At 41.7% G+C, this 24,110-nt stretch overlaps 1 protein-coding gene across 2 annotated transcripts in view; it reads right to left on the reverse strand.

Moving 5' to 3' along the window:
- The window catches only part of LOC148833644 (E3 ubiquitin-protein ligase TRIM21-like), a 29,725-nt gene that overhangs the window by 2,479 nt on the left and 3,136 nt on the right, over positions 1–24,110 (reverse strand). For both annotated transcript variants that reach the window (XM_088915523.1, XM_088915524.1), the window contains 4 exons: positions 22,930–22,980; positions 20,780–20,833; positions 18,014–18,067; positions 17,028–17,054 (listed from right to left, as the gene is read on the reverse strand). In XM_088915523.1, the coding sequence (XP_088771649.1) occupies positions 17,028–17,054; positions 18,014–18,067; positions 20,780–20,833; positions 22,930–22,980 (186 nt within the window). The remainder of the gene's footprint in view (positions 1–17,027; positions 17,055–18,013; positions 18,068–20,779; positions 20,834–22,929; positions 22,981–24,110) is intronic.

The raw sequence follows: 24,110 nt of genomic DNA on the forward strand, positions 1-24,110 counted from the left end.
ATAAAGATATAAATTTTTTATTTTATGTGAAGAATCACCAACAAGTGGGACACAATTGTGAAGTGGAACGAAATCTATTGGATTTTTGAAACTTTTTTAACTAATAAAAAAATGAAAAGTGGGGCGTGCAAAATTATTCGGCCCCCTTGCGTTAATACTTTGTAGAGCCACCTTTTGCTGCGATTACAGCTGCAAGTCGCTTGGGGTATGTCTCTATCAGTTTTGCACATCGAGAGACTGAAATTCTTGCCCATTCTTCCTTGCAAAACAGCTCGAGCTCAGTGAGGTTGGATGGAGAGCGTTTGTGAACAGCAGTTTTCAGCTCTTTCCACAGATTCTCGATTGGATTCAGGTCTGGACTTTGACTTGGCCATTCAAACACCTGGATACGTTTATTTGTGAACCATTCCTTTGTAGATTTTGCTGTATGTTTGGGATCATTGTCTTGTTGGAAGATAAATCTTCGTCCCAGTCTCAGGTCTTTTGCAGACTCCAACAGGTTTTCATCCAGAATGGTCCTGTATTTGGCTGCATCCATCTTCCCCTCAATTGTAACCATCTTCCCTGTCCCTGCTGAAGAAAAGCAGGCCCAAACCATGATGCTGCCACCACCATGTTTGACAGTGGGGATGGTGTGTTGAGGGTGATGAGCTGTGTTGCTTTTACGCCAAACATATCGTTTTGCATTGTGGCCAAAAAGTTCGATTTTGGTTTCATCTGACCAGAGCACCTTCTTCCACATGTTTGGGGTGTCTCCCAGGTGGCTTGTGGCAAACTTTAGACGAGACTTTTTATGGATATCTTTGAGAAATGGCTTTCTTCTTGCCACTCTTCCATAAAGGCCAGATTTGTGCAGTGTAAGACTGATTGTTGTCCTATGGACAGACTCTCCCACCTCAGCTGTAGTTCTCTGCAGTTCATCCAGAGTGATCATGGGCCTCTTGGCTGCATCTCTGATCAGTCTTCTCCTTGTCTGAGCTGAAAGTTTAGAGGGACGGCCAGGTCTTGGTAGATTTGCAGTGGTCTGATACTCCTTCCATTTCAAGATGATCGCTTGCACAGTGCTCCTTGGGATGTTTGAAGCTTGGGAAATCTTTTTGTATCCAAATCCGGCTTTAAACTTCTCCACAACAGTATTACGGACCTGCCTGGTGTGTTCCTTGGTCTTCATGATGCTCTCTGCGCTTTCAACAGAACCTTGAGACTATCACAGAGCAGGTGCATTTATACAGAGACTTGCTTACACACAGGTGGATTCTATTTATCACCATCAGTCATTTAGGACAACATTGGATCATTCAGAGATCCTCGCTGAACTTCTGGAGTGAGTTTGCTGCACTGAAAGTAAAGGGGCCGAATAATTTTGCACGCCCCACTTTTCATTTTTTTATTAGTTAAAAAAGTTTCAAAAATCCAATAGATTTCGTTCCACTTCATAATTGAGTCCCACTTGTTGGTGATTCTTCACATAAAATAAAAAATTTATATCTTTATGTTTGAAGCCTGAAATGTGGCAAAAGGTTGAAAAGTTCAAGGGGGCCGAATACTTTCGCAAGGCACTGTAAACATTTATATTGATTTAAATTGTGTTTTGCTTTAAATCGCAAACGCGTGTTTAATTATATGTGTTTTTTTAATCATAATCAGGCTAATGCAACATAAATTGATACAGTATCTCTGTCTTCTAGGTATCTTAATAAACTTTCAGCATAGCTTTCTACCCGTTTAGATTTATATTTCTTGGGATTTTGGGATCAAACGTGGAAGGATTAGATTGTAATCGTTTTTATTTTTCAAATACGTTTTAGAAAAGTGTAATCTACACCTGCCCAGACTGTACGCCTTCCTAAACCCTGCCTTTCACTAGTGTCCTGCTCTTCCCCGTGCACCCCAGCCAGGCGCTCTTCAGCCTGTGCCCGGGACGAATGTATATTTTGATATTTACACCCGGCGTGGCACCGAGGGAGCGTCTGCATTTATAACTTAGTTTTTAAAATTAGTCAAGCAATATGAAGCATCTCCTTTTACTTTTAAGTCCCTTAAATACATTGAGCACAGCTTTCTCACCTCTTAAGATTAAGATCAGAAACTTTCCGATGACATACGGTACAAGTGGAAAGATTACAGATTTTAATCGTCTTTAATTTTGTTACGTTATACGTTTTAGGAACGTTTCATCTAAACAAACACCACAAAACTATTCTTGATTGTATTTCTGAATGTTATGTTACACCTACAGTAGTTCACTGCTTTAAATACATCGAATTAAGAATATTAGGTGTAGCACTTTAGATCTTTTTTTCTGAACCAGGGAAAATCTGATCATGTTTCTCTATAACAATAATAAAAAACTTTATTTTACATATCACCTTTAAAAGTGGCATCTCAAAGCAATACAGTAGATCGAAAAACAGTTAAAAGGGACCAAAGTAAATACCAGACAAACGCAAACGCGTTTGTCCCGGGCCTCTTCTAGATATACCCCCCCAGACGTGAACCTTCAGTGGATGCTTGGGCTTTGGCTTGTCCACATATCTCCCCTTTTTGCAAAATGCCATTGTTGAAAACTGTTCCAGAGCCACTGTTGTTTCGTCGGTGAAAAGTACATCCTGAAATGCCTCCCCCTGTTCAATCCATTGGAGCGCTTGCTTGAGTCTTTCCTCTTTGTTTTTTAGCCTTATCATGGGGCATGTGTTGGTTTTTCTGTATCTCCATCCAAGCCTCCTGCGCACTCTTCTTATCGATGTCGGGCTAACGGTCGCACCGAGGTCAGCCCATAGCCGTCTTTGGACTTGCATCGCCGGTAGCTCATCATTTTCATCAGTCAGTTTGTCGATAGCTCGCACAATAGGACTTGAAAAAAAAGAGATCAACAGTTAGTTTTAAAAATAATGTGCGTAGTTGTATTTACATGCAAGAAAGGTATTTTTAGAAATTTATTTACCTTTGAATCGTCCTCGGTTTAGATTCTCTTTGCCTCCTCTCCCCTTTATAATGCCGTTGTTACGATCCCTGCCTCCCGGCAACGGAGGAGGCAGAAGTAGGCGTAGCCCCTATCCATCAGTTCACCTATTAGTTTTCCCATTCACCACCACACCCCCGTCTCATCCTACTTAAACACCTGTCCTTCCCTACCTCGTTGCTCAGTATTGGTTTTTCCGTTCGAGCTTCCTGGTTGCACTACTTCTACTCTGTGTTCGTCTTGGCTTTCGGTTTGCGGTTTTTCCCTTTGGACTTTGGCTTTTCGGATCTCGGTTTGGCTTGGTTACTTTCGCTCTGTTTCGGATCACTGGCTACCCCTGGATTATCGGATTGCTCTACTGACTACAACTTCGGATCACGCTTCGGCTTCGGTACTCGTTCCCTTTCGGATATCTGGCTTCCCCTGGACTCTCGGCTCGTTCCTACGATTACGGCTTGCTTTCGGATTACAGCTTGGCTTTGTTCGCTCCTGCAAGTGGGTTCACTCGTTGGTTCGGTCCCTCGTACCGACTCCCTAACAGAATACTGAGCCATTTAACATGGACCCAGCGGAGCAAGAGGAGATTCGCTCGGCTTTGGATCAGCACGGACAAGCCTTACTCCAGCTCCAGGCTTCTGTCCAACAGATCTCTGCGCACCTGTCTGCAATGCCGCCCATCGGCAATCAAGGAAGCAATGCTGGAGCTGCCGCCTCGGCTCCGCCCCCGCCAGCTGCTACTCCTGCCCCTCGGCCTCTTCCACTAACTCCACCTGACAGGTTTGACGGCAACCCTACGAAATGTCTGGGCTTCTTAGCACAGTGTGCGCTGGTTTTCAGGCTCCATCCGGAAACTTTTTTTTCTCCTCAGGACAAGATCGCCTTCATAGTTTCACTGCTAACCGGCCGCGGTTTGGAATGGGCTACTGCTCTGCTTGATTGCGGGGCTCCTGAAATTCAGGATTATGATCTCTTTTTAGGAAAATTTAAGGGGGTTTTTTGTCATCCCGTAGTTGGTCAAGACTCTGCCTTCCGCCTCTCCTCCATCCACCAGGGCCGCCGGTCTGTACAAGACTATGCTATAGATTTTTAAGTAGCAGCAGCGGAGACTCACTGGAATGACGAGGTCCTTATTTTTCTTTTCCGTCAAGGACTCAGTGAAGAAATAAAGGACCGTCTGGTAAATATGCCGCAATTGGGCAGTACCTTGGAGGAAGTAATTTCACAAGTGTTGGAATTGGATATCAGAATTCGTCAAAGGAGTGCTGAAAGATCTCGGACCCCAATATTAAAGGCTCCTCGGCTATCTCCTATCAGATCTTTCGACTCAGATCAACCTATGGAAGTAGCCCGCACCCAGTTAACCCCTGAAGAACGAGAGAGGCGCCAACGAGAGGGTCGCTGCATGTACTGTGGGAATTTAGGACACTTTAAAGCGGCCTGCTCTGCCTCATACTCATCCTTGAGGCGCAGCTCACCTTCTCAAGTTCCTAAGGTGAGTGAGATTTCTCAATCCCCTCAGTTTTCCTCTGGATTTTTTATTCGTTCTACACTATTCTGGGGTAATGAAAGGAGACCTCTTCTAGCTTTTATAGACTCAGGGGCGGCAGGAAACTTTATTGACGCCTCCATCGCTCGAACTTGGAAATTACCCTTGACCCCGGTGACTACACCACTTTGTGTTCAATCGATCGACGGCTCCCCCGTATCTCCAGGACTTATTAGATGGCAAACTGAAATTATAAGCTTGCAGATTGGCGCCACCCATGTGGAAGACATCTGGTTTTATCTCCTTGAGACCCCAACACATCCTCTGGTGCTAGGCTTTCCTTGGCTACAACAGCATGACCCTAACATTTCTTGGTCCCGAAAAGAAATTTTAGCTTGGGGACCCAGATGTATTAAAGATTGCTGTCGTCTACCAGTACGAATTGCACTCACGGCGACGTCCCCTTCAGGGGTTCCTGCCATACCCCCTCAATATTCCGATCTACAGGAAGCCTTTAATGAGCAGGAGGCCTTGGCCCTCCCACCTCATCGACCTTATGATTGTGCAATTGACCTTTTGCCAGGTACTATCCCTCCTAAAGGTCGTATTTTTCAGCTCTCCAATTCTGAGTCTGAGGCTCTGAAAGTCTACATACAGGATTCTCTGAAGGCTGGACTTATACGTCCATCCACTTCACCAGCATGTGCCAGTTTTTTTTTGTGGAAAAGAAGGATGGTGGGCTTCGTCCCTGCATCGACTATCGTGGCCTCAATGAGATCACAATCAAGAATCGGTACCCTTTGCCTCTAATTCCAGCAGCACTTGAGTCGGTGCATGGAGCCAAAGTCTTCACCAAACTGGATTTACGAGGGGCCTATAATCTAATCCGCATTCGGGAAGGGGACGAGTGGAACCCATGGACATTACGAATATTTGGTCATGCCCTTTGGTTTGGTTAATGCCCCAGCGGTGTTTCAGTCTTTTATTAATGACATCTTTTGTGATCTCCTACAAAGATTTGTCTTGGTCTATCTAGATGACATTCTAATTTTTTCTGATTCCTTCCAGGATCATGTTCTCCATGTCAGAGAAGTACTCTCCCGGCTAATCAAGAATAAACTATATGTCAAACTGGAGAAGTGTACCTTCCATGCTTCGAGGATTCATTTTTTAGATTACGTCATCTCTCCAGAGGGTGTGGAAATGGATTTGAGTAAAGTCTCGGCGATTACTGATTGGCCCACACCCAAGAACCTCAAACACATTCAACGATTTCTCAGCTTTGCTAATTTTTACAGGAAGTTTATTCGAAACTTCAGCTCGGTGGTCACTCCCATAACCTCCTTGACCCGTAAAGGACCAAGACAAGGCAAATGGACCCCTCAAGCCGAAGAAGCATTTCAGCGTCTGAAACACCTGTTCACAACAGCCCCCATCCTAAAACACCCTGATCCAACTTTGCCTTTTGTAGTCGAAGTGGATGCTTCTGGCCATGGTGTGGGGGCAGTTCTCTCTCAACGTCATGGAGAAAAAAAGATTCTTCATCCCTGTGCCTTCTTCTCTAAGAAGTTATCCCCTGCCCAAATGAACTATGATGTGGGTAACCGTGAGCTCTTGGCCATTAAGCTGGCATTGGAGGAATGGAGGCACTGGTTAGAGGGTGCTCATCACCCTTTTTTGATTTACACAGATCACAAAAACCTGGAGTACCTGCAGTCGGCCAAACGTCTTTGTCCTCGCCAGGCTAGGTGGTCCCTTTTTTTTTCCAGGTTTAATTTCTTGATCACCTACACTCCAGGTTCTAAGAACGTCAAAGCAGACGCCCTCTCACAGATCCATGACCCCCCTGAGGCTGAATTGATTCCAGAACCCATCATTCCATCTGGTAAGTTCCTGGCTGCGGTAAGATAGGACATTAAGGTGATTGTCCGACGAGCCTTGGTTGGGCAGACGGTACCTCCTCAGTGTCCTCAGGACAAGTTATTTGTCTCTCATCCCGTCCGATCGGCAGTTTTACAATGGGGTCATGACTCCCGCTTCGCTGGACACCCTGGAGTCCACCGTACCTTGGATTTCATCTCCAGAGACTTCTGGTGGCCAACTATGGCTAAGGATATCAAGGAGTATGTCCAGGCCTGCTCTATCTGTTCCCAAATGAAGTCTTCCTGGATGAGGGCAGCGGGCCTACTTCAACCCTTACCCATCCCGGATCGTCCTTGGACCCACCTCTCAGTAGATTTTGTTACTGACCTTCCACCCAGCCATGGACACACGACTATTATGGTAGTGGTAGACCGTTTCTCCAAATCTGCTCATTTTATTCCCCTACCATCTTTACCTACAGCTCGAGAACTAGCAGAATTGTTTGTACAGCATATCTTCCGACTGCATGGCATCCCTAAGGATATTGTTTCAGATAGGGGCCCTCAGTTTGTCTCCCGATTTTGGAGGGCCTTCTGTAAGTCACTGGGCGCCTCAGTCTCACTTACCTCAGCTTACCACCCTCAGGCCAACGGTCAGACAGAACGCATGAATCAGGAACTGCTGACCTATTTACGGACTTTTATCTCCTCTACCCATGATAATTGGGTGTCCTTGCTCCCATGGGCAGAGTATGCACACAACTCATTGTATACCACATCTACTGGCATGTCTCCCTTTAAGTGTGCCTTAGGTTATCAGCCTCCTCTGATCCCTGACTCCCACCCCAACACAGAGGTACCTTCGGTTCAGGACTACATCTCCTAACCTGAAGACCTTCTGGAGGAAGGCCAAAGCCACCCTTCTTCGCACCTCAGCTCAGCAGAAGAAGGTAACTGATCGGCGCCGTCATATCCCACCCAGACTTCGACGTGGTCAGTTTGTTTGGTTATCTACTCGTAACCTTCCTCTTAAGCAACCTTCTGGCAAGCTTGCCCCCAAGTACATTGGTCCTTTTCGTGTCCTCGCCCAGATTACCCCAGTAACTTACCGGCTGGCCTTGCCTCCTACCCTTCGGATCCACCCTACTTTCCATGTTTCCCTCCTTAAACCCTTTCGCAGATCCACCCTGTCTAAACCACAACAAAAACCCCCACTGCCTCGAGTAATTGATGGACTCCCTGCTTACACGGTCAATAAAATCCTGGATTCCCGATGGTCTCGTGGATCCCTACAATATCTCGTCGATTGGGAAGGCTACGGTCCGGAGGAGCGCTCATGGGTTTCGGAGAAGGATATTCTGGACCCCAACCTCATCCAAGACTTCCACCTTAACTTCCCAGATCGTCCCGTTAGGGCGTCAGGAGCCGCCCGTAGAGGGGGGGGGGTAATGTTACGATCCCTGCCTCCCGGCAACGGAGGAGGCAGAAGTAGGCGTAGCCCCTATCCATCAGTTCACCTATCAGTTTTCCCATTCACCACCACACCCCCGTCTCATCCTACTTAAACACCTGTCCTTCCCTACCTTGTTGCTCAGTATTGGTTTTTCCGTTCGAGCTTCCTGGTTGCGCTACTTCTACTCTGTGTTCGTCTTGGCTTTCGGTTTGCGGTTCTTCCCTTTGGACTTCGGCTTTTCAGATCTCGGTTTGGCTTGGTTACTTTCGCTCTGTTTCGGATCACTGGCTACCCCTGGATTATCGGATTGCTCTACTGACTACGACTTCGGATCACGCTTCGGCTTCGGTACTCGTTCCCTTTTGGATATCTGGCTTCCCCTGGACTCTCGGCTCGTTCCTACGATTACGGCTTGCTTTCGGATTACGGCTTGGCTTTGTTCGCTCCTGCAAGTGGGTTCACTCACTGGTTCGGTCCCTCGTACCGACTCCCTAACAGCCGTCTCACTGTGCTTTCAGAAACGAAGATGTCCATCGAAGCCAACTGCTGTACAATGTCTCGTGTTGACTTCCCGTTTCTTTTCATCTTCATTATTTGGTGTGAGAGAGTCTTCGTGATTTTGGCCATTGTCCGTCTCCTTACCAAAGCGATACAGTGGTGCAGCTTGAATTCTGTACCTATATACTGTATGGTATGGTACAGATAAAACTTACACCATACCGATGAGCTAATACCAGGGAAAGACACTCCTATTTTATTTAAAACACAATACGCCAGGAAATGTGTCTGATGCATTAGCAAGTTAAAACAATTGGGTCGAAAACCTGGGCGTAACACCATTTCCTTTTTCTGATCACTCGCTTTCTGGATACACGTCTCACCTGTCCTGTTCTTTGTTTTCCTGGTTTGCTGATTATGCCTGCTGCGGTCCACTCCTACCCTCACACCTAAAGAAGACTATTTTAAATTTCTTGGCGCAGTTCATTGTGCAATTAACCCTTGTATGTGCTGTCCGCTCTCCAAATGCAATTTAAAAAAAGTCAAAAACCGCGCTCAAAATGCAATTTAGAGCTTTCTGGCAAGAGGAGACACCCAAATCAATGTAACATGCCACAGTTTGTGCATGAACAGGGTTATACTGCCTATTCCCTTTGATACCCGATTAAAAAAAAATAAAAAAATGTTTTGAATCCCCGGCGGAACCGGGCATCCATATGAATCAAGTAACAGGTTTATTCCATGCTGAAAAAAAGAAGAAAGAAAACACATTCCATAAGAATTGACTGAGCACCGCTCTGTACCACGCAATGATCCCCCCAGAGTCTCTGCCCCGGGTTATTTGGGTTTTTAGACAGAAGGTAAAAAACTCTCTGGCTTGACCTCCCCCTCCCTGGGTATTGTCTGTTTTTTTGTTAACAAGGCTCGCCAGCTAATGTGAATCGAAACCTGTCTTTCTAGCTTTTAAAGTCGTGCGATGTCTAAGCCACAATTCAAATAGAGAAAAAAGAGCTGACTGACAAGATTTAAGATGTGGCTGTCAATGTTGGATTAAAAAAAACACATTGCCCGACGTTTGTTGCATTGCTTGAAAAATAACTTTATTTCGAGAGACTGGATAAGTAATTCAAGTGTTTTTTTTAACTTCCTGAAAAACAACTAATAATTTAACTATATGTGCAAACGTTTTATGATATGTCGCTGTTGTGAATGTCTGTGGACATGTGCTGGCTGGACAGGAGGCTCTACTGTACACAGAAAGGGGCGGGAGGAGGGGACAAGCCGATACATACTCTTAGAGTTTGATTAATAGGGAATATAATACAAAAATATAGTACTAAAAATAAGATACACTCTACAGACATTCACAACGGCGACTGTCAGAAGATAGGACACAGCGGCTCAGGCACCCGCTGAATGGAAAAGGGGCACTTTAATGTTCTGTATGGCTAATACTAAAGCCAATACTAATATTCAATATTTAATATTCTTTTCTGTATGTTTAACAATAGTGGGTACTGGCCTAATTCGTCCCTGCTCCCGTTGTTAGGTGTTAATGTGTTGTTAAGTGTGAATTTGTACCTGTTTCCCTGAGGTCTGGCTTTTTTTCTGGAAAACCATAACTCTGGTCTTGTCCAGATTGACTGTCGGTGCCCAGGTCTGACAGTGCTGCTCCAGCAGTGCCAGGTTCTGGCGCAGCCTCTGTTCTGTGGGCGACAGCGGGACCAGGTCGTCTGCACAGAGCAGGAACTCGATTTCCATAATTAATGCAGATCAGTAAATCAAGGGACAAAACAATTATTGCGCCCGGGTCCTCGATGGGCTTTGACGTGCTAATGCGTTGGTTTAACAGTCCGGGTGTGGCAAGCCTCTAATGTCTCCCGACTTCGGCAAAAGGCACCCGCCTTTCATTGGAAGACAATGAACATTCTAGCCGTACATGTGAATATAGCATAAATACACCAAGGGATTGGGTGAGCTCCCATCACAAAAAAAACTGCGAACCTGCACTACAGCGACCACAGTACAGTATGGAGACCAAGACCTTTTACGGGAAGAGATGGGGTGCTTCTGCCGCCCCAGCTTCCAAAGAGCGAAGGGTAAGCAAATACAGCAGACTTCATCTGAAATACGCGATTACAGCGCATATTACAAGGTATTATTGCCGTTTCGAATTTTAAATTCAATTATAATTATTTCTTCGTAGCCTGTTCTTCGAGAAAACACCGCACGGGCGAAACGATCTTCGAAATCTACCACCAGGACAGTAAAAAAGAAAGCGGTAAGACAGAAAAAAAGAAAAGTTTATTTTGACGTCTGTTCCGCGACTGATGAATACTACTGTGTGACTTTATTTCTTACATGAATTATGTTATTTTGCCACAGGCCGTGGGTCTCTGCTCTCGGCCACTGGCCAGGGTGTCAACGTGAAGAAGCAGCACCTGTGTGGAGACATTTCGGCAGCAGCGGGAGCAGTACGACGCATTACTGGGGAGGATTGGGAGGCTAGAGACACTCCTGAAAATGCAGAGGAAGGAGACAGTATGTTCCAGCAGTCAAACAGTTGAGCAGCTGTCTCCCGAAAAGTGCCTCTCCCCGCCGCGCAGGTTGTAATGCCTGACGGAAGCTGTGCCCCCAGCAGAGCGCACACCGCCTCAGGACACTCCATCCCGGCCTCTCCGCTCACCACCGCGCAGGAATTTGTTGATGCTGTCCCCGCCGTCTATCTCCCCCCAGGAAGCACCGTTCACAGAGCGGAATTCACAGACGCCAGTGGGACGAATAATTCTCCCAGATATCCAACTGTTACCCATCACTCAGGAGATGGAGGGGGGGTTGTACTTGCAGTGCATCGGCATAGACGGGAAAGCAAGAGCCGACCGCTACGCCGCCCTCGTGTTTCGAAATCTTGTGACTTTTGAAATTTACTGGGGGTGGACCACGTCTGTAAATTTCGATGGGTCCAGAGGCAAAAGTGCCTTGCCTTGCAATCTCTGGGAAACCATTAGTCGCATGGTGAATCGGAGATTCTCAACCCTTACTTCGTGCGACTGGAAAAGAATTCGTGATCGGATCAACGAAATGCTTCGTACAAGGAGGCGCTCTTTTCCTCTAGTCTAACAGTCTGTCCACAAACAAAACATTCCTGTTAGACAAGAGGAATTGAAAAAAAACAATTTTGTCAATGGAAACCGGTGTGTGTGTCTCTCTCTGCTGGATGTCCCTCTCACTCTCTGCTGAATGAATAAAAGCATTTTATTAAAAACGCGTTTGCGTTTGTCTGGTATTTACTTTGGTCCCTTTTAACTGTTTTTCGATCTACTGTATTGCTTTGAGATGCCACTTTTAAAGGTGATATGTAAAATAAAGTTTTTTATTATTGTTATAGAGAAACATGATCAGATTTTCCCTGGTTCAGAAAAAAAAGATCTAAAGTGCTACACCTAACATTCTTAATTCGATGTATTTAAAGCAGTGAACTACTGTAGGTGTAACATAATATTCAGAAATACAATCGAGAATAGTTTTGTGGTGTTTGTTTAGATGAAACGTTCCTAAAACGTATAACGTAACAAAATTAAAGACGATTAAAATCTGTAATCTTTCCACTTGTACCGTATGTCATCGGAAAGTTTCTGCTTTGTGTAAGGATGGTATCAAAAAGTAATCTTAAGTGGTGAGAAAGCTGTGCTCAATGTATTTAAGGGACTTAAAAGTAAAAGGAGATGCTTCATATTGCTTGACTAATTTTAAAAACTAAGTTATAAATGCAGACGCTCCCTCGGTGCCGCACCGGGTGTAAATATCAAAATATACATTTGTCCCGGGCACAGGCCGAAGAGCGCCCGGCTGGGGTGCGCGGGGAAGAGCAGGACACTAGTGAAAGGCGGGGTTTAGGAAGGCGTACAGTCTGGGCAGGTATAGATTACACTTTTCTAAAACGTATTTGAAAAATAAAAACGATTACAATCTAATCCTTCCACGTTTGATCCCAAAATCCCAAGAAATATAAATCTAAACGGGTAGAAAGCTATGCTGAAAGTTTATTAAGATACCTAGAAGACAGAGATACTGTATCAATTTATGTTGCATTAGCCTGATTATGATTAAAAAAACACATATAATTAAACACGCGTTTGCGATTTAAAGCAAAACACAATTTAAATCAATATAAATGTTTATATTGTATCGCATACTGTCCAGCCTCCATTTCTCTATAAAAATTTACTCTATTACACACACACAATAGAAGCAGGAAGCAGAAGCAGGGACCGTTGTCAGAAGGGAAGAAGGTGACTATTCATTGTGATCAAAAATGACTTAGAATCGATCATGTTGTGATATTTTGAAATATAAAAGTCAATTGATTGTCCATAATATCGCTATTCTATTTTTTCAAAGAAATGTTTGTTAAAAGAAAAGTCCAGCACCAGTTGGATTTAAACACACAACCCGTGAGCTGGTAATCAGGCACATAGACCAGTAGGCTACAAGGGAAACCACATGAAGAGAGAGGCAAAACAGCCCTACACAGCCCGTCGCAGTACACGAATATAATCATATTGTTATTAAATTCTTTAGATACGCGATTCCATATTATATTAGCAGAAAAGCTTAAAACTACCACTTTTTCACACGCTATTTCACATGCTAGTTAAATACTTCAATGCTTGAAATGTTTAGGGAGAAATGGAATACCGGTGTGTATTTTTCCTTTAAAGTACCGATTCCTGGAATCTGACTGGCTGACACCCTTCTGAAGTGGTTCCATAAAATCTGGTATACGGAAAAGAAAGCATTAATAAAAAAAGCCTGGATTCTCATGTATCTCATACAAGTATCTTTTAATACAGTCTTTGCTGTGCTCTTGAGGATCCTTGTGATATTTTGAGCTCTAGTTGAATGATAAGTGTCGCATTTTAAATCATTTTCGTAGTTAGAAATTATGAAACGCCCTGTTAAAAGCAAGGAAGTTTTTATGCCCGTTGAAGTAAAACAAAATGCCTGACAAAGTATGGCTTGGACAGATTCCAAGTGCTTGTACAAATGTGCTAAAGAAATTATACTTTGAGTATACAGCTTGTCCAAAGTCATTCATTATTAATACTATTAGTAATATCTTCGGTAAAGGCTTTGATGCATAAATATTTCTGATAAAGGTAGGTTGTGTACTTTTGTCCAACTGAGCAATCTTGCTTTCATAAAATATACCAACATTTTAATGACTGATGATTAACATGCTGTAATACACAGTTCAAAATTAAAAGCTCAAATGCTGTACATGAGAGGTTAAGCTCCCCCTGGCGGTTTTACAAGGTGACGCCGGATAGTTTCCGGCATGACGTCAAATGACGCGATTAACCGTGTGATACCGCATGATACCGCGACACGCCCACCGGGGTATGCCGCGAAATACCTCACCCATTTTGAATGGCTGCATCTGTAGCATTGTTTTCACTGGAGCCACAAGGAGATAATGTTGAACAATGTGAATGACTTTCAGTCTCCTTTCTTAGACCAGCTAACCATAACACATAAAGGTGATATGTAAAATAATGTTTTTTATTATTGTTATAGAGAAACATGATCAGATTTTCCCCAGTTCAGAAAAAAAGTTCTAAAGTATACTAGTTTGTCACTAGTATACTTTTAATACAGTCTTTGCTGTGCTCTTGAGATCCTTGTGATATTTCAAGCTCTGGTTGAATGATAAGTGTCGCAGTTTAAATCTCTCTCTCTCTCTCAATTCAATTCAAGGTGCTTTATTAGCATGACAGATGGGTACAATCAGTGTTGGGTATTTACTTTGCTTTGAGATGCCACTTTTAAAGGTGATATATAAAATCAAGGCTTTAACTTGCTTTAACTCCGCAAGTCTGAGTTCTTGTGTCTGTCCTATCCGAACCCAAAAGTATTACAATATGTATCTTTATAGCAGGTGGTGTACAGCTTTTTAGTATACATTACACTTATTTAAAAAATAAAAACAATTACAATCTAATCTTTCCACGTTTGATCTCAAGATCCCAAGAAAAATAAATCTAAACAGGGAGAAAGCTATGTTGAAAGTTTATTAAGATACTTAGAAGACAAAGATATCAATTTATGTTGCATTTGTCTGATTGTGAATAAAAAAACACATATATTTAAACCCGCATTTGCGATTTAAATCAAAACGCGATTTAAATCAATATAAATGTTTATATTGTAACGCATAGGTGACTATTCATTGTTATTAAAATGACTTAAATTCGATCATGTTGTGATATTTAGAAATATAAATTTGTTTGGTGCGAGTGAGGTTTTATTTAATCTCTGACTCAGGGAAACGTTTCATGTTTTCAAAGAAATGTTTGTTAAAAAAAAATTCATGGCTCCAGCAGGATTCAATCACAGACCATGTAACATGGGAGTCAGGAACCTAACCCACAGCACCACCGGCAAGGTCGCATGCAGAGTGGTGAAAAAGCACTACAGAAACATTATCAACAGACAATGTACAGCGTGTACTATTCTTGTGTTGCGGTACATGAATATAATTATATCGTTATTAATTTCTTTAGATACGCGATTCCATATTATATTCCCTTTTAATCAAATTCTAAAAGTATGCTTGTTGATTTCGGTATCACGTTAGTTAAAGACTTCGATGCTTAAAATGTTTAGGGAGAAATGGAATACTGGTGTGTATGTTTTCTTTAGAGTACCGAGACCAGCCATATACTGTATGTTTAAGTTCCAAAATTAATATCGTTTATGGCCTTCACACGCGTTGCAGTATGCTCCTATTCTTTTTATGCTCAGCTACTAAGATTTCCCTTCAGTGGTAAAATTCCATATAAATATTCAATACTTAAACGGGCACAGTTAAGACATTAAATATACATATACATACTGTATACAGTACAGTTTGCATACGGTAATATTTTTATGTTCCTAAATCAATCTCTTTTATGAGCATGTGAAAGGCATGGTGAATCGATTCTCAAAAATTACTGTACTTTGCATGATTGGAAACAAATGCGTGATTGCGAAATGCTGTGGTGTTACTTTTACAAAGACGGTCAATTAAAAAAAGAATGTGGACCAGGGCAATACTTTGAGTTTACAGCTTGTCCAAGGTCATTTATTATTAATACTATTATTAATATCTTCGTTAAAGACTTTGATGGCCACAGCTCAAACATGAGAGGTTGAGCTTTATTAGCTCCACCTTGCAGAAATTCCGGATACTATTATTTTACTTGCGGTATTATAGGAGAATTTACGGTAACTCGCGGTAGACCGCGTAAAGCGCACGGCAAAATAATGCAGTATCGCCCGCACATTTTGAATGGCTGCATCTGTACAAGACACTTAGAGTACACAGAAATATTTTAAAGTAAATAGTACTTTGCCTGAAAAAGTAAAACTAATTCATACATAAAATCAAGTGAGCTCAACACTTCTCCATGCAGTTTACATATTGTATAACATATGGCATTTTAATGACTCCAGGATTTCATATAATCCTTTAAATGAGCAATTAGTCAGTGTCCATGAGGTCCAACAGACAGTGCAACTGAAACTCATGGAGCTTCCAGGATGGAAAAACAAGGCTCTGGGAGTCACTGGATGTTACTGTACTTGTCACGATACTGAAGAACAACAAAGCCCTGAGGCAGTCAAATATGTGACACCTCCTAAATTGCTTAAAGACCTATTTCTGCTTCTCTAGGTTAGTTCATAGCTGGTTTCGCCCCTATCATTCTGACTAATAATTCAGAAATTTAAGACAATATCAAGAAGTGCTCTTGACACCTTTATAATGCCTTCTCCTGCTCTACATGGCTCAGTTCCCTCTTGTCTTCAGTATCTACATCACCACATGGCCAGATCATCTGTCCCCTTGTTAACATTTGATCTGACGTCACTCAGAGTAATGTACAGACTAAGGCACATAGAATTAGGTGTTATTAATCTCACAGGCTGTTAACTCTTAACAACCTGTAATTATTATACATTATATAATTATATTTATAATTTTTAAAAACCTTGGTGCAACAAAATGAATTCTAAAGTTAGCGTTTTGTTAGCATTTTGCTCACTCCAGTAGAATGACTTCAGAGCAACCCTCAGCTGAACCTGAGAAAGGAAGATACTGTACCTACATGTCATATAAAGAGGAGTTAATTTGAGAATTGCCTAGAAATCCTGGATTCTATTCCTAACTACTGTCTTTAACTTTAACATATATATTTGATAATTTTTCAAATGAAATAGAATACAGTAAATGGGGTTTTTATACAAACCGTCCAGTAAAATATTCCAGAAACCAAATTGTTTTTACCTTCTCCATTTCATTTTGTCTTTCAATAAAATCCCATACTTCCCATCTGTCCATGCACAACAAAACAAACAATCTTGGTTTCTAAATGTACCTTTTAACAATTTTAATGATTAATATGGCTGAGGTTTTTATCCAAAGTGACACACATTTTAATCCCTTTACACAGCAGGGTATGTGACTAGAGTGATTTAGGTGAAGTTCCTTGTTCAAATGTACAACAGTAGTGACTTTCCTAGAATTCATACCTACTGTACACCCCCCCAGTTCTAAATCAAGAATAATAACTATTCCTCCACACTAGTGCATCATTGTCAATTCAAAATTGAAAATAACCTTACAACCTTGAACAAACCTGTATCTGCTGTATTTACTTCAAAACTTTGAGCAAACTAAAACAAAATTAATAATAATTCTGAGACAGGAATAAAAAGAAATACCTGTCATGGCACATCTCACTGCAATATCTAGAAGAGAGAAATCCACTATTAGCTCATACACTAAAAAGAGATTATACATTTTCAAAACTTTCTAAGAAATAATGCCATTTAGTTTGACCTTTATTTTACCGAGGGATATACTGTATGCATTTCTCTCTTATAACGAAAATTATTGCCTTTCAAAAGTGAAGCCAAGATTAATTGTATAAGACTTTTGCAAAAAGTATTTTTGGAGTTGAGACAATAATGTTCCTCAAAATCTTATAATTAGGTTTAATTTGAGAAATAAATTCCTGTATTTTATAACACAAATTGATATTTGCAAAGGAATTTAGCAAGGAAACAGCCGACCTGGAAAATATTTGATGAGCACTATAAATCATGTCTAAATGCATAATTGAACTGCAACTTTAAGTATTCAGATGACTAAACACAATTGATTTAAAATATGAATTATAAAGCTCAATAACAAAATCAAGATCTCAAAGATCTATTATAAACAAAGGACAGGTGTATTAATAAGCATAGAGACTAGTAACATTTCAAAACATTTAAAGTGAAGGTTATAATATTTGTTCTTATCAATGAAAAGCAGCAATATCACAATCCAGAACATGTGGCTTTAGGTCTATTGATCTGACCAGGTAGTTGACTGTCTTTTCTATCTGGGTGCTCTGGTAACAGGGACATCAATAAACATCTTTCTATTAAACACCAGGCTTGGTCATGCACAATCCAAATTGCTACAGAAAACTTTAAAATGATGGCTTAAAATGATTGCTGTAGATAAATACTATTGATGATATAACACTGGAAGTTGGACAGGACCTTTCTCCCCATGCGGCTTTTTATTCTGTTCTCTAAGCTCTGCTACACACTTATCTCTACATTTAAATTAAAAATTCTAAGTTGACTGAAGGTTGTGTAAACTAAACTAAACTTGTACTGTAGAAATAATACACAAAACTGTGTACTTGGCACTGTACCTCTCTCATTCTGCAGTTTCTTCTTCTGTTCTTCAAGCTCTGCTACAAGCTTCTCTACAAACACAAACAACTAGAGTGAATGACAGAGTATGATACAGTATATCACCTGGCTCTTTGTGGCAGGATGTAAAATTTAGGTTTTAAGAGCCTGAAAGGAGTTATGATGAGTTATGAAGTTTCCCAGCTGCCTCTTAAAGAAAACAAAACAAGTCCCATCACAATTTGGGCAACTACCTTCATTTAAATTCGTGATCTAACTTCATAAACTTTGCTCCCCTGTCATTACCACTCAGCTCTTGAAGGAAACAAGGAAACATGAGCTTTTACAGCACAGGTGATTTTTTTTTGTAACTGCGCATGCCTTGGTCCAGTTACTGTGTTGTCAGCAGCCACGCTTGCTCAGCGTCAAAATGGCTCTACTGGGACACCACAAGAGTCTTCTGTTCAGAAATATAGATTCCCTCATGCAGGCCTAAACAAATGACTGGCTGGTGTTTTTGTAGCAACTACAGCTGAATGGGAGGGGTGTCATACAGAGAGAGTTGAAAGGAGATGCAGATCTTTAGACTTTCAAAACAGATATTGTGAAAGGATTTTATTCATGTACTCCTGAAGAAAAGCAAAAAATAATAAAGATCAACAATTATACTTGAGTTAGAGCACACTAGTGGAAACTAAGATAAATAAAGGAGAAATGTGTCAGACTTGAATTGTGCCTGATATACAGTGGTGTGAAAAAGTGTTTGCCCCCTTCCTGATTTCTTATCTTTTTGCATGTTTGTCACACTGAAATGTTTCAGATCATCAAACAAATTGAAATATTAGACAAAGATAACACAAGTAAACACAAAATTCAGTTTTTAAATGAAGGTTTTTATTATTAAGGGAAAAAAAATCCAAACCTACATGGCCCTGGGTGAAAAAGTGATTCCCCCCCCCTGTTAAAACATAAATCAACTGTGGTTTATCACATCTTTGGAAAGCTGAGTTCAATTTCTCTAGCCACACCCAGGCCTGATTACTGCCACACCTGTTCTCAATCAAGAAATCACTTAAATAGGACCTGCCTGACAAAGTGAAGTAGACCAAAAGATCCTCAAAAGCTAGACATCATGCTGCGATCCAAACAAATTCAGGAACAAATGAGAAACAGAGTAATTGAGATTTATCAGTCTGGAAAAGGTTATAAAGCCATTTCTAAAGCTTTGGGGCTCCAGCGAACCACAGTGAGAGCCATTATCCACAAATGGCGAAAACATGGAACAGTGGTGAACCTTCCCAGGAGTGGCCGGCCGACCAAAATTACCCCAAGACCGCAGCGACGACTCATCCAAGAGGTCACAAAAAACCCCACAACAACATCCAAAGAACTGCAGGCTTCACTTGCCTCAGTTAAGGTCAGTGTTCATGACTCCACCACAAGAAAGAGACTGGGCAAAAATGGCCTGCATGGCAGAGTTCCAAGACGAAAACCACTGCTGAGCAAAAAGAACATAAAGGCTTGTCTCGGTTTTGCCAGAAAACATCTTGATGATCCCCAAGACTTTTGGGAAAATACTCTGTGGACTGACGAGACAAGAGTTGAACTTTTTGGAAGGTGTGTGTCCCATTACATCTGGCGTAAAAGTAACACAGCATTTCAGAAAAGGAACATCATACCAACAGTAAAATACGGTGGTGGTAGTGTGATGGTCTGGGGCTGTTTTGCTGCTTCAGGACCTGGAAGACTTGCTGTGATAAATGGAACCATGAATTCTGCTGTCTACCAAAAAATCCTGAAGGAGAATGTCCGGCCATCTGTTCGTGACCTCAAGCTGAAGCGCACTTGGGTTCTGCAGCAGGACAATGATCCAAAACACACCAGCAAGTCCACCTCTGAATGGCTTAAGAAAAACAAAATGAAGACTTCGGAGTGGCCTAGTCAAAGTCCTGACCTGAATCCGATTGAGATGTTGTGGCTTGACCTTTAAAAAAGCGGTTAAGGCTCGAAAACCCTCCAATGTGGCTGAATTACAATATTTCTGCAAAGATGAGTGGGCCAAAATTCCTCCACAGCGCTGTAAAAGACTCATTGCCAGTTATTGCAAACGCTTGATTGCAGTTGTTGCTGCTAAGGGTGGCCCAACCAGTTATTAGGTTTAGGGGGCAATCACTTTTTCACACAGGGCCATGTAGGTTTGGATTTTTTTTCCCTTAATAATAAAAACCTTCATTTACAAACTGCATTTTGTGTTTACTTGTGTTATCTTTGTCTAATATTTCAATTTGTTTGATGATCTGAAACATTTCAGTGTGACAAACATGCAAAAAAATAAGAAATCAGGAAGGGGGCAAACACTTTTTCACACCATTATATATATATATTCTTATCAATGGGAAGCTGTTGTTCATGTTAAATACTGCACTTCCTGCCACTTTCAAACTCCCTTTGCTTTCTCCTTCAGAGGTGAAGCAGACTCCAGCAATACATTATGCTGTGAAATATATAGCATATATATAAATTTAAGAAAATGGCTACAGGCTGAAAAGACCAGGAATATTGTGCTTATCAGGACTAACTGAGCACTTATTCCTGTGTTCAGGTATACAAGATGGATTGATGTACAAAACTCTTACAATTAAACAATTAAAATACTCTTTTACAGCATATATGTAAAGTTAATTAGACTGATTAACAAAACATAATGTTTCATATATGATCTCATGACTGTAAAATTAGTTAAGGATAATGCACTTTAGACGGACAGATGATTGATCAGTACTTACTGTTCTCATCACGCAGCTCTTTATTCTGTTGTTCAAGATCAGTTATTCTCCTCTCTACACATACAGACAACAGGAGTTAACAACAGAGCATGATATACTCCTCAGTGAGGACATGAGTACTAAGGGTAGCTGTGTTTAACAATAAGAAACTCTTCATTAATGTAACAGAATGTGTCATCCATCCATTTTCTTACTGCTTCCTCCAATTTAGGGTGATGGAGCTTATCTCAGCAAGCAAGAGGGGCAAGGCAGGGCACACAAAGACACAAACACAGACACACACACTCACACCAAGGCCAGGTTTCCCAGAAACCAATTAACCCACCAGTATGATTTTGGACTATGGGAGTAAACCAGAGCCCCTGGAGAAAACGCATGCGAACACGGGGAGAACATAAAGAAACTCCATGCAGACAGCAACCCCAGGCCCCAGCTCTCAGAGGCAGCAATGCTAACCTCTGCACCACTGTGGTAACCCAAGTGTTATATCTATTCTTATTACTGCACAACCACACTGTTAATGATGCTACATGTCAAACACAGAAAATACACCAGTACTTACTGTCATCATACAGCTGGGTACAGCATAGGTTTCTATACGGCATTTCCTGAACAGCTGAGCCCGGGCTAACCCCCGTCTCGCACATAGGGTCTTTTACGCTCTCCTGCCTCTCCACGGTTCGTCCTTTCCGACATCTGTGACATAATGCTGAGCCATTTTTTGACCCCGCGAACGGCGTCTTTTGTTTTTTCCACAGCTTTTTTCTTTTTCTCTGGGCTTTTTTTTCCAGTTCTTCTATTCGAATCGCGGAATGCTACTCCTGACTTCCGTGTCTGTGAGCAGGTCATTCTGTGTCATGCCGTGCCGACATACACTCCTGAATACCTGGCTTTCCTCAGGTTGTCTCTCCCGGCATCCGTGATTGAATGTTAAGCTGGCTCTCCCATCCTTACTGCTGGATATCACTCTAGTCTTCCGTGTCTGTGAGCGGGTCCTGTACTTGGCTTTTCTTTAGGTAGATCACTCCGATATCAGTGATAGGATGCTGAGCTTTTTTCCTCTCTCTTTCTAATTGCTGGATATCACTCCGGTCATCCGTGTCTGTGTGCGGGTCCTGTGCCTGGCTTTCCTTGGGTTGTCCACTCCGATATCAGCGTTAAGTGAGCCTTTTGCCATTCCTCCATTCTTATCGCTGGATATCGCTCCAGATATCCGTGTCTATGAGCGGACTACGGTCCGGCTTTCCTTGGGTTGTACACTCCAATAACAGTGTTGGAATGTGAATGTGCCTACTGCCCAGTCTGCGGTATTTTTCCCTGGGTATTTTGTTTTTTATTCTTGTTTTTGCCTGGTGTTTTGATTTTTCACTTCCTGGTCTCCCCTCCTATTTGGTCTCCCCTGCTCCCTGTGTCTCAGAACTTTTGGTTCCTATCTGTTTTTTGTAGTTTGTCACCCTGATCTCCCAGGCTTATGTTTGTTGTGGTTTGTGCTTGAGTACTTGTCTTTTTTGTTTTAAGTCTCCAGAGCTCTACTCGACCCCCCCTTCCTCTACCCAATAAAGGTTTATACCCTGGAGGAGGGGGTACCTCTCAGCCGTGGACTCCCGGAGGTTTCTTTTCAGTTAAATTAGGTTTTTCCTCCCCCCAGTGTGCAGCTTATTTATTTGTATGGGCGTCAGGAGCCACCCATTAAGGGGGGGGGGGTACTGTCATGCCCTCTGCAGCCAAAGGGCGCTCCTTCTCTGTCCTGTCTTTCATTTCCGGTTCTTTGCTGTCCTTCCGGTGTTTCTCTCTCGCTCTGGGGCTATACTGTATATTTCTGGGTCTTTCATTTGCCTTCGCTCAGCATTGACGTTCGGATGTCCTGAGACCCGCCTAGCACCAGGTCGCCCCATGTCCGCTACCTGAGGGCATAGGTTTCTAGATGGCATTTCCTGAACAGCTGAGCCCGGGCTTACCCCCGTCACGCCACTACGCATAGGGTCTTTTACACTCTCCTGCCTCTCCACGGTTCGTACATCCGTGACAGGGCAGCTGTGTTTAATACTAAAAAACACTTCATTAATATAACTGAAGGTGTAATATCTGTTCTTATTCCTTAGTAAATGATACTACAATTGAAACACACACAAAAGTATAACAGTACTTACTGTCATCATGCAGCTCTTTATTCTGTTGTTCAAGATCTATTATTCTCTTCTCTACAAATACAGAGAACAAGAGATAAGAACAGAGCACGATACAGTCATCAGTGAGTACTGAGGTTAGTTGTGTCTAACATTAATGAAATAAAGGTGTAACATCTGATTCTATGTTTGTAAAACCCTATTGCTAATGATACTTGGAACATACTGGCAACAGAACAGTACTTCATCATCACACAGCTCTTTATTCTGTTTCTCAAGCTCTACTATTTTCCTCTATACAATTACAGACAAGAGGAGTTCCCAACACTGGCTATATTATCTCAAAATATTGACATGCTATAGGTGAAGGGAACTGTAATTTAAATCTTTTTCATCAGAGAGCATAAAGAAATTAAGGTTTTGTGTTTACACTGCTTGAAGATTTTGACACAATCCAAGTCCAAGTGAGCCATTTATATTTCAGAAGTAAAAGAGTCTCCTGGGTAAAGATACTCAGGACAGGAGCACTGAGGAAGATAAACAGTAGACTCTTGTTTAAAAATACAAAGAGTCTAACATCTACAGACTGGAAAATGCTACTGGGGATACTGAAGTGTGATCATATGTGTACTTGCTGTCATCCCTCTGACTTTGAGAAATGTCATATAGAAACTAATTGAAGAAATTCTTTAGTCTTTCATAGCAGTGTTTGTGAGAGAATTTAAGTAATTTAGTCTGACTACTAAAAAAAAACAAGGGACTTTTTCAACTGGAGGAGTGATATACAGTATGAATCAGGAGGCAAATGTAGAAACAAGAGAGGGAGAATTTGTGTGAGATTCATCTTTACAGAAAAAAATAAATCCTCTAAAAACATATAATTATCAAAGGAAACACTCATATTAATGTATAATTCCAAGTGTATCTTCCTTTTGAAGACACATGCCTCAGCCTTGAGATAATATATATATAAAGTAAATTATAATATATAATAGAAAATAATATAATGAAATTACTGTGACCCAAATGACCCAGAATAAACACAAACGCCTGCCAACTACACTAAATACTGTACAAACACAGAAGACTGCCCACTACACTAACAGTGCACAAACACGGGAAAACAGACTGCACCATGTGGTTGGTGACTTCTTTAAAGTCAGAAAACCCAACAAACAACAAGCAGCATCTGAAACTGGCTGCAG

This window comes from Atractosteus spatula, chromosome 5, assembly GCF_055471065.1.
Source record: "Atractosteus spatula isolate fAtrSpa1 chromosome 5, fAtrSpa1.hap1, whole genome shotgun sequence".
Lineage (NCBI taxonomy): Eukaryota > Metazoa > Chordata > Actinopteri > Semionotiformes > Lepisosteidae > Atractosteus > Atractosteus spatula.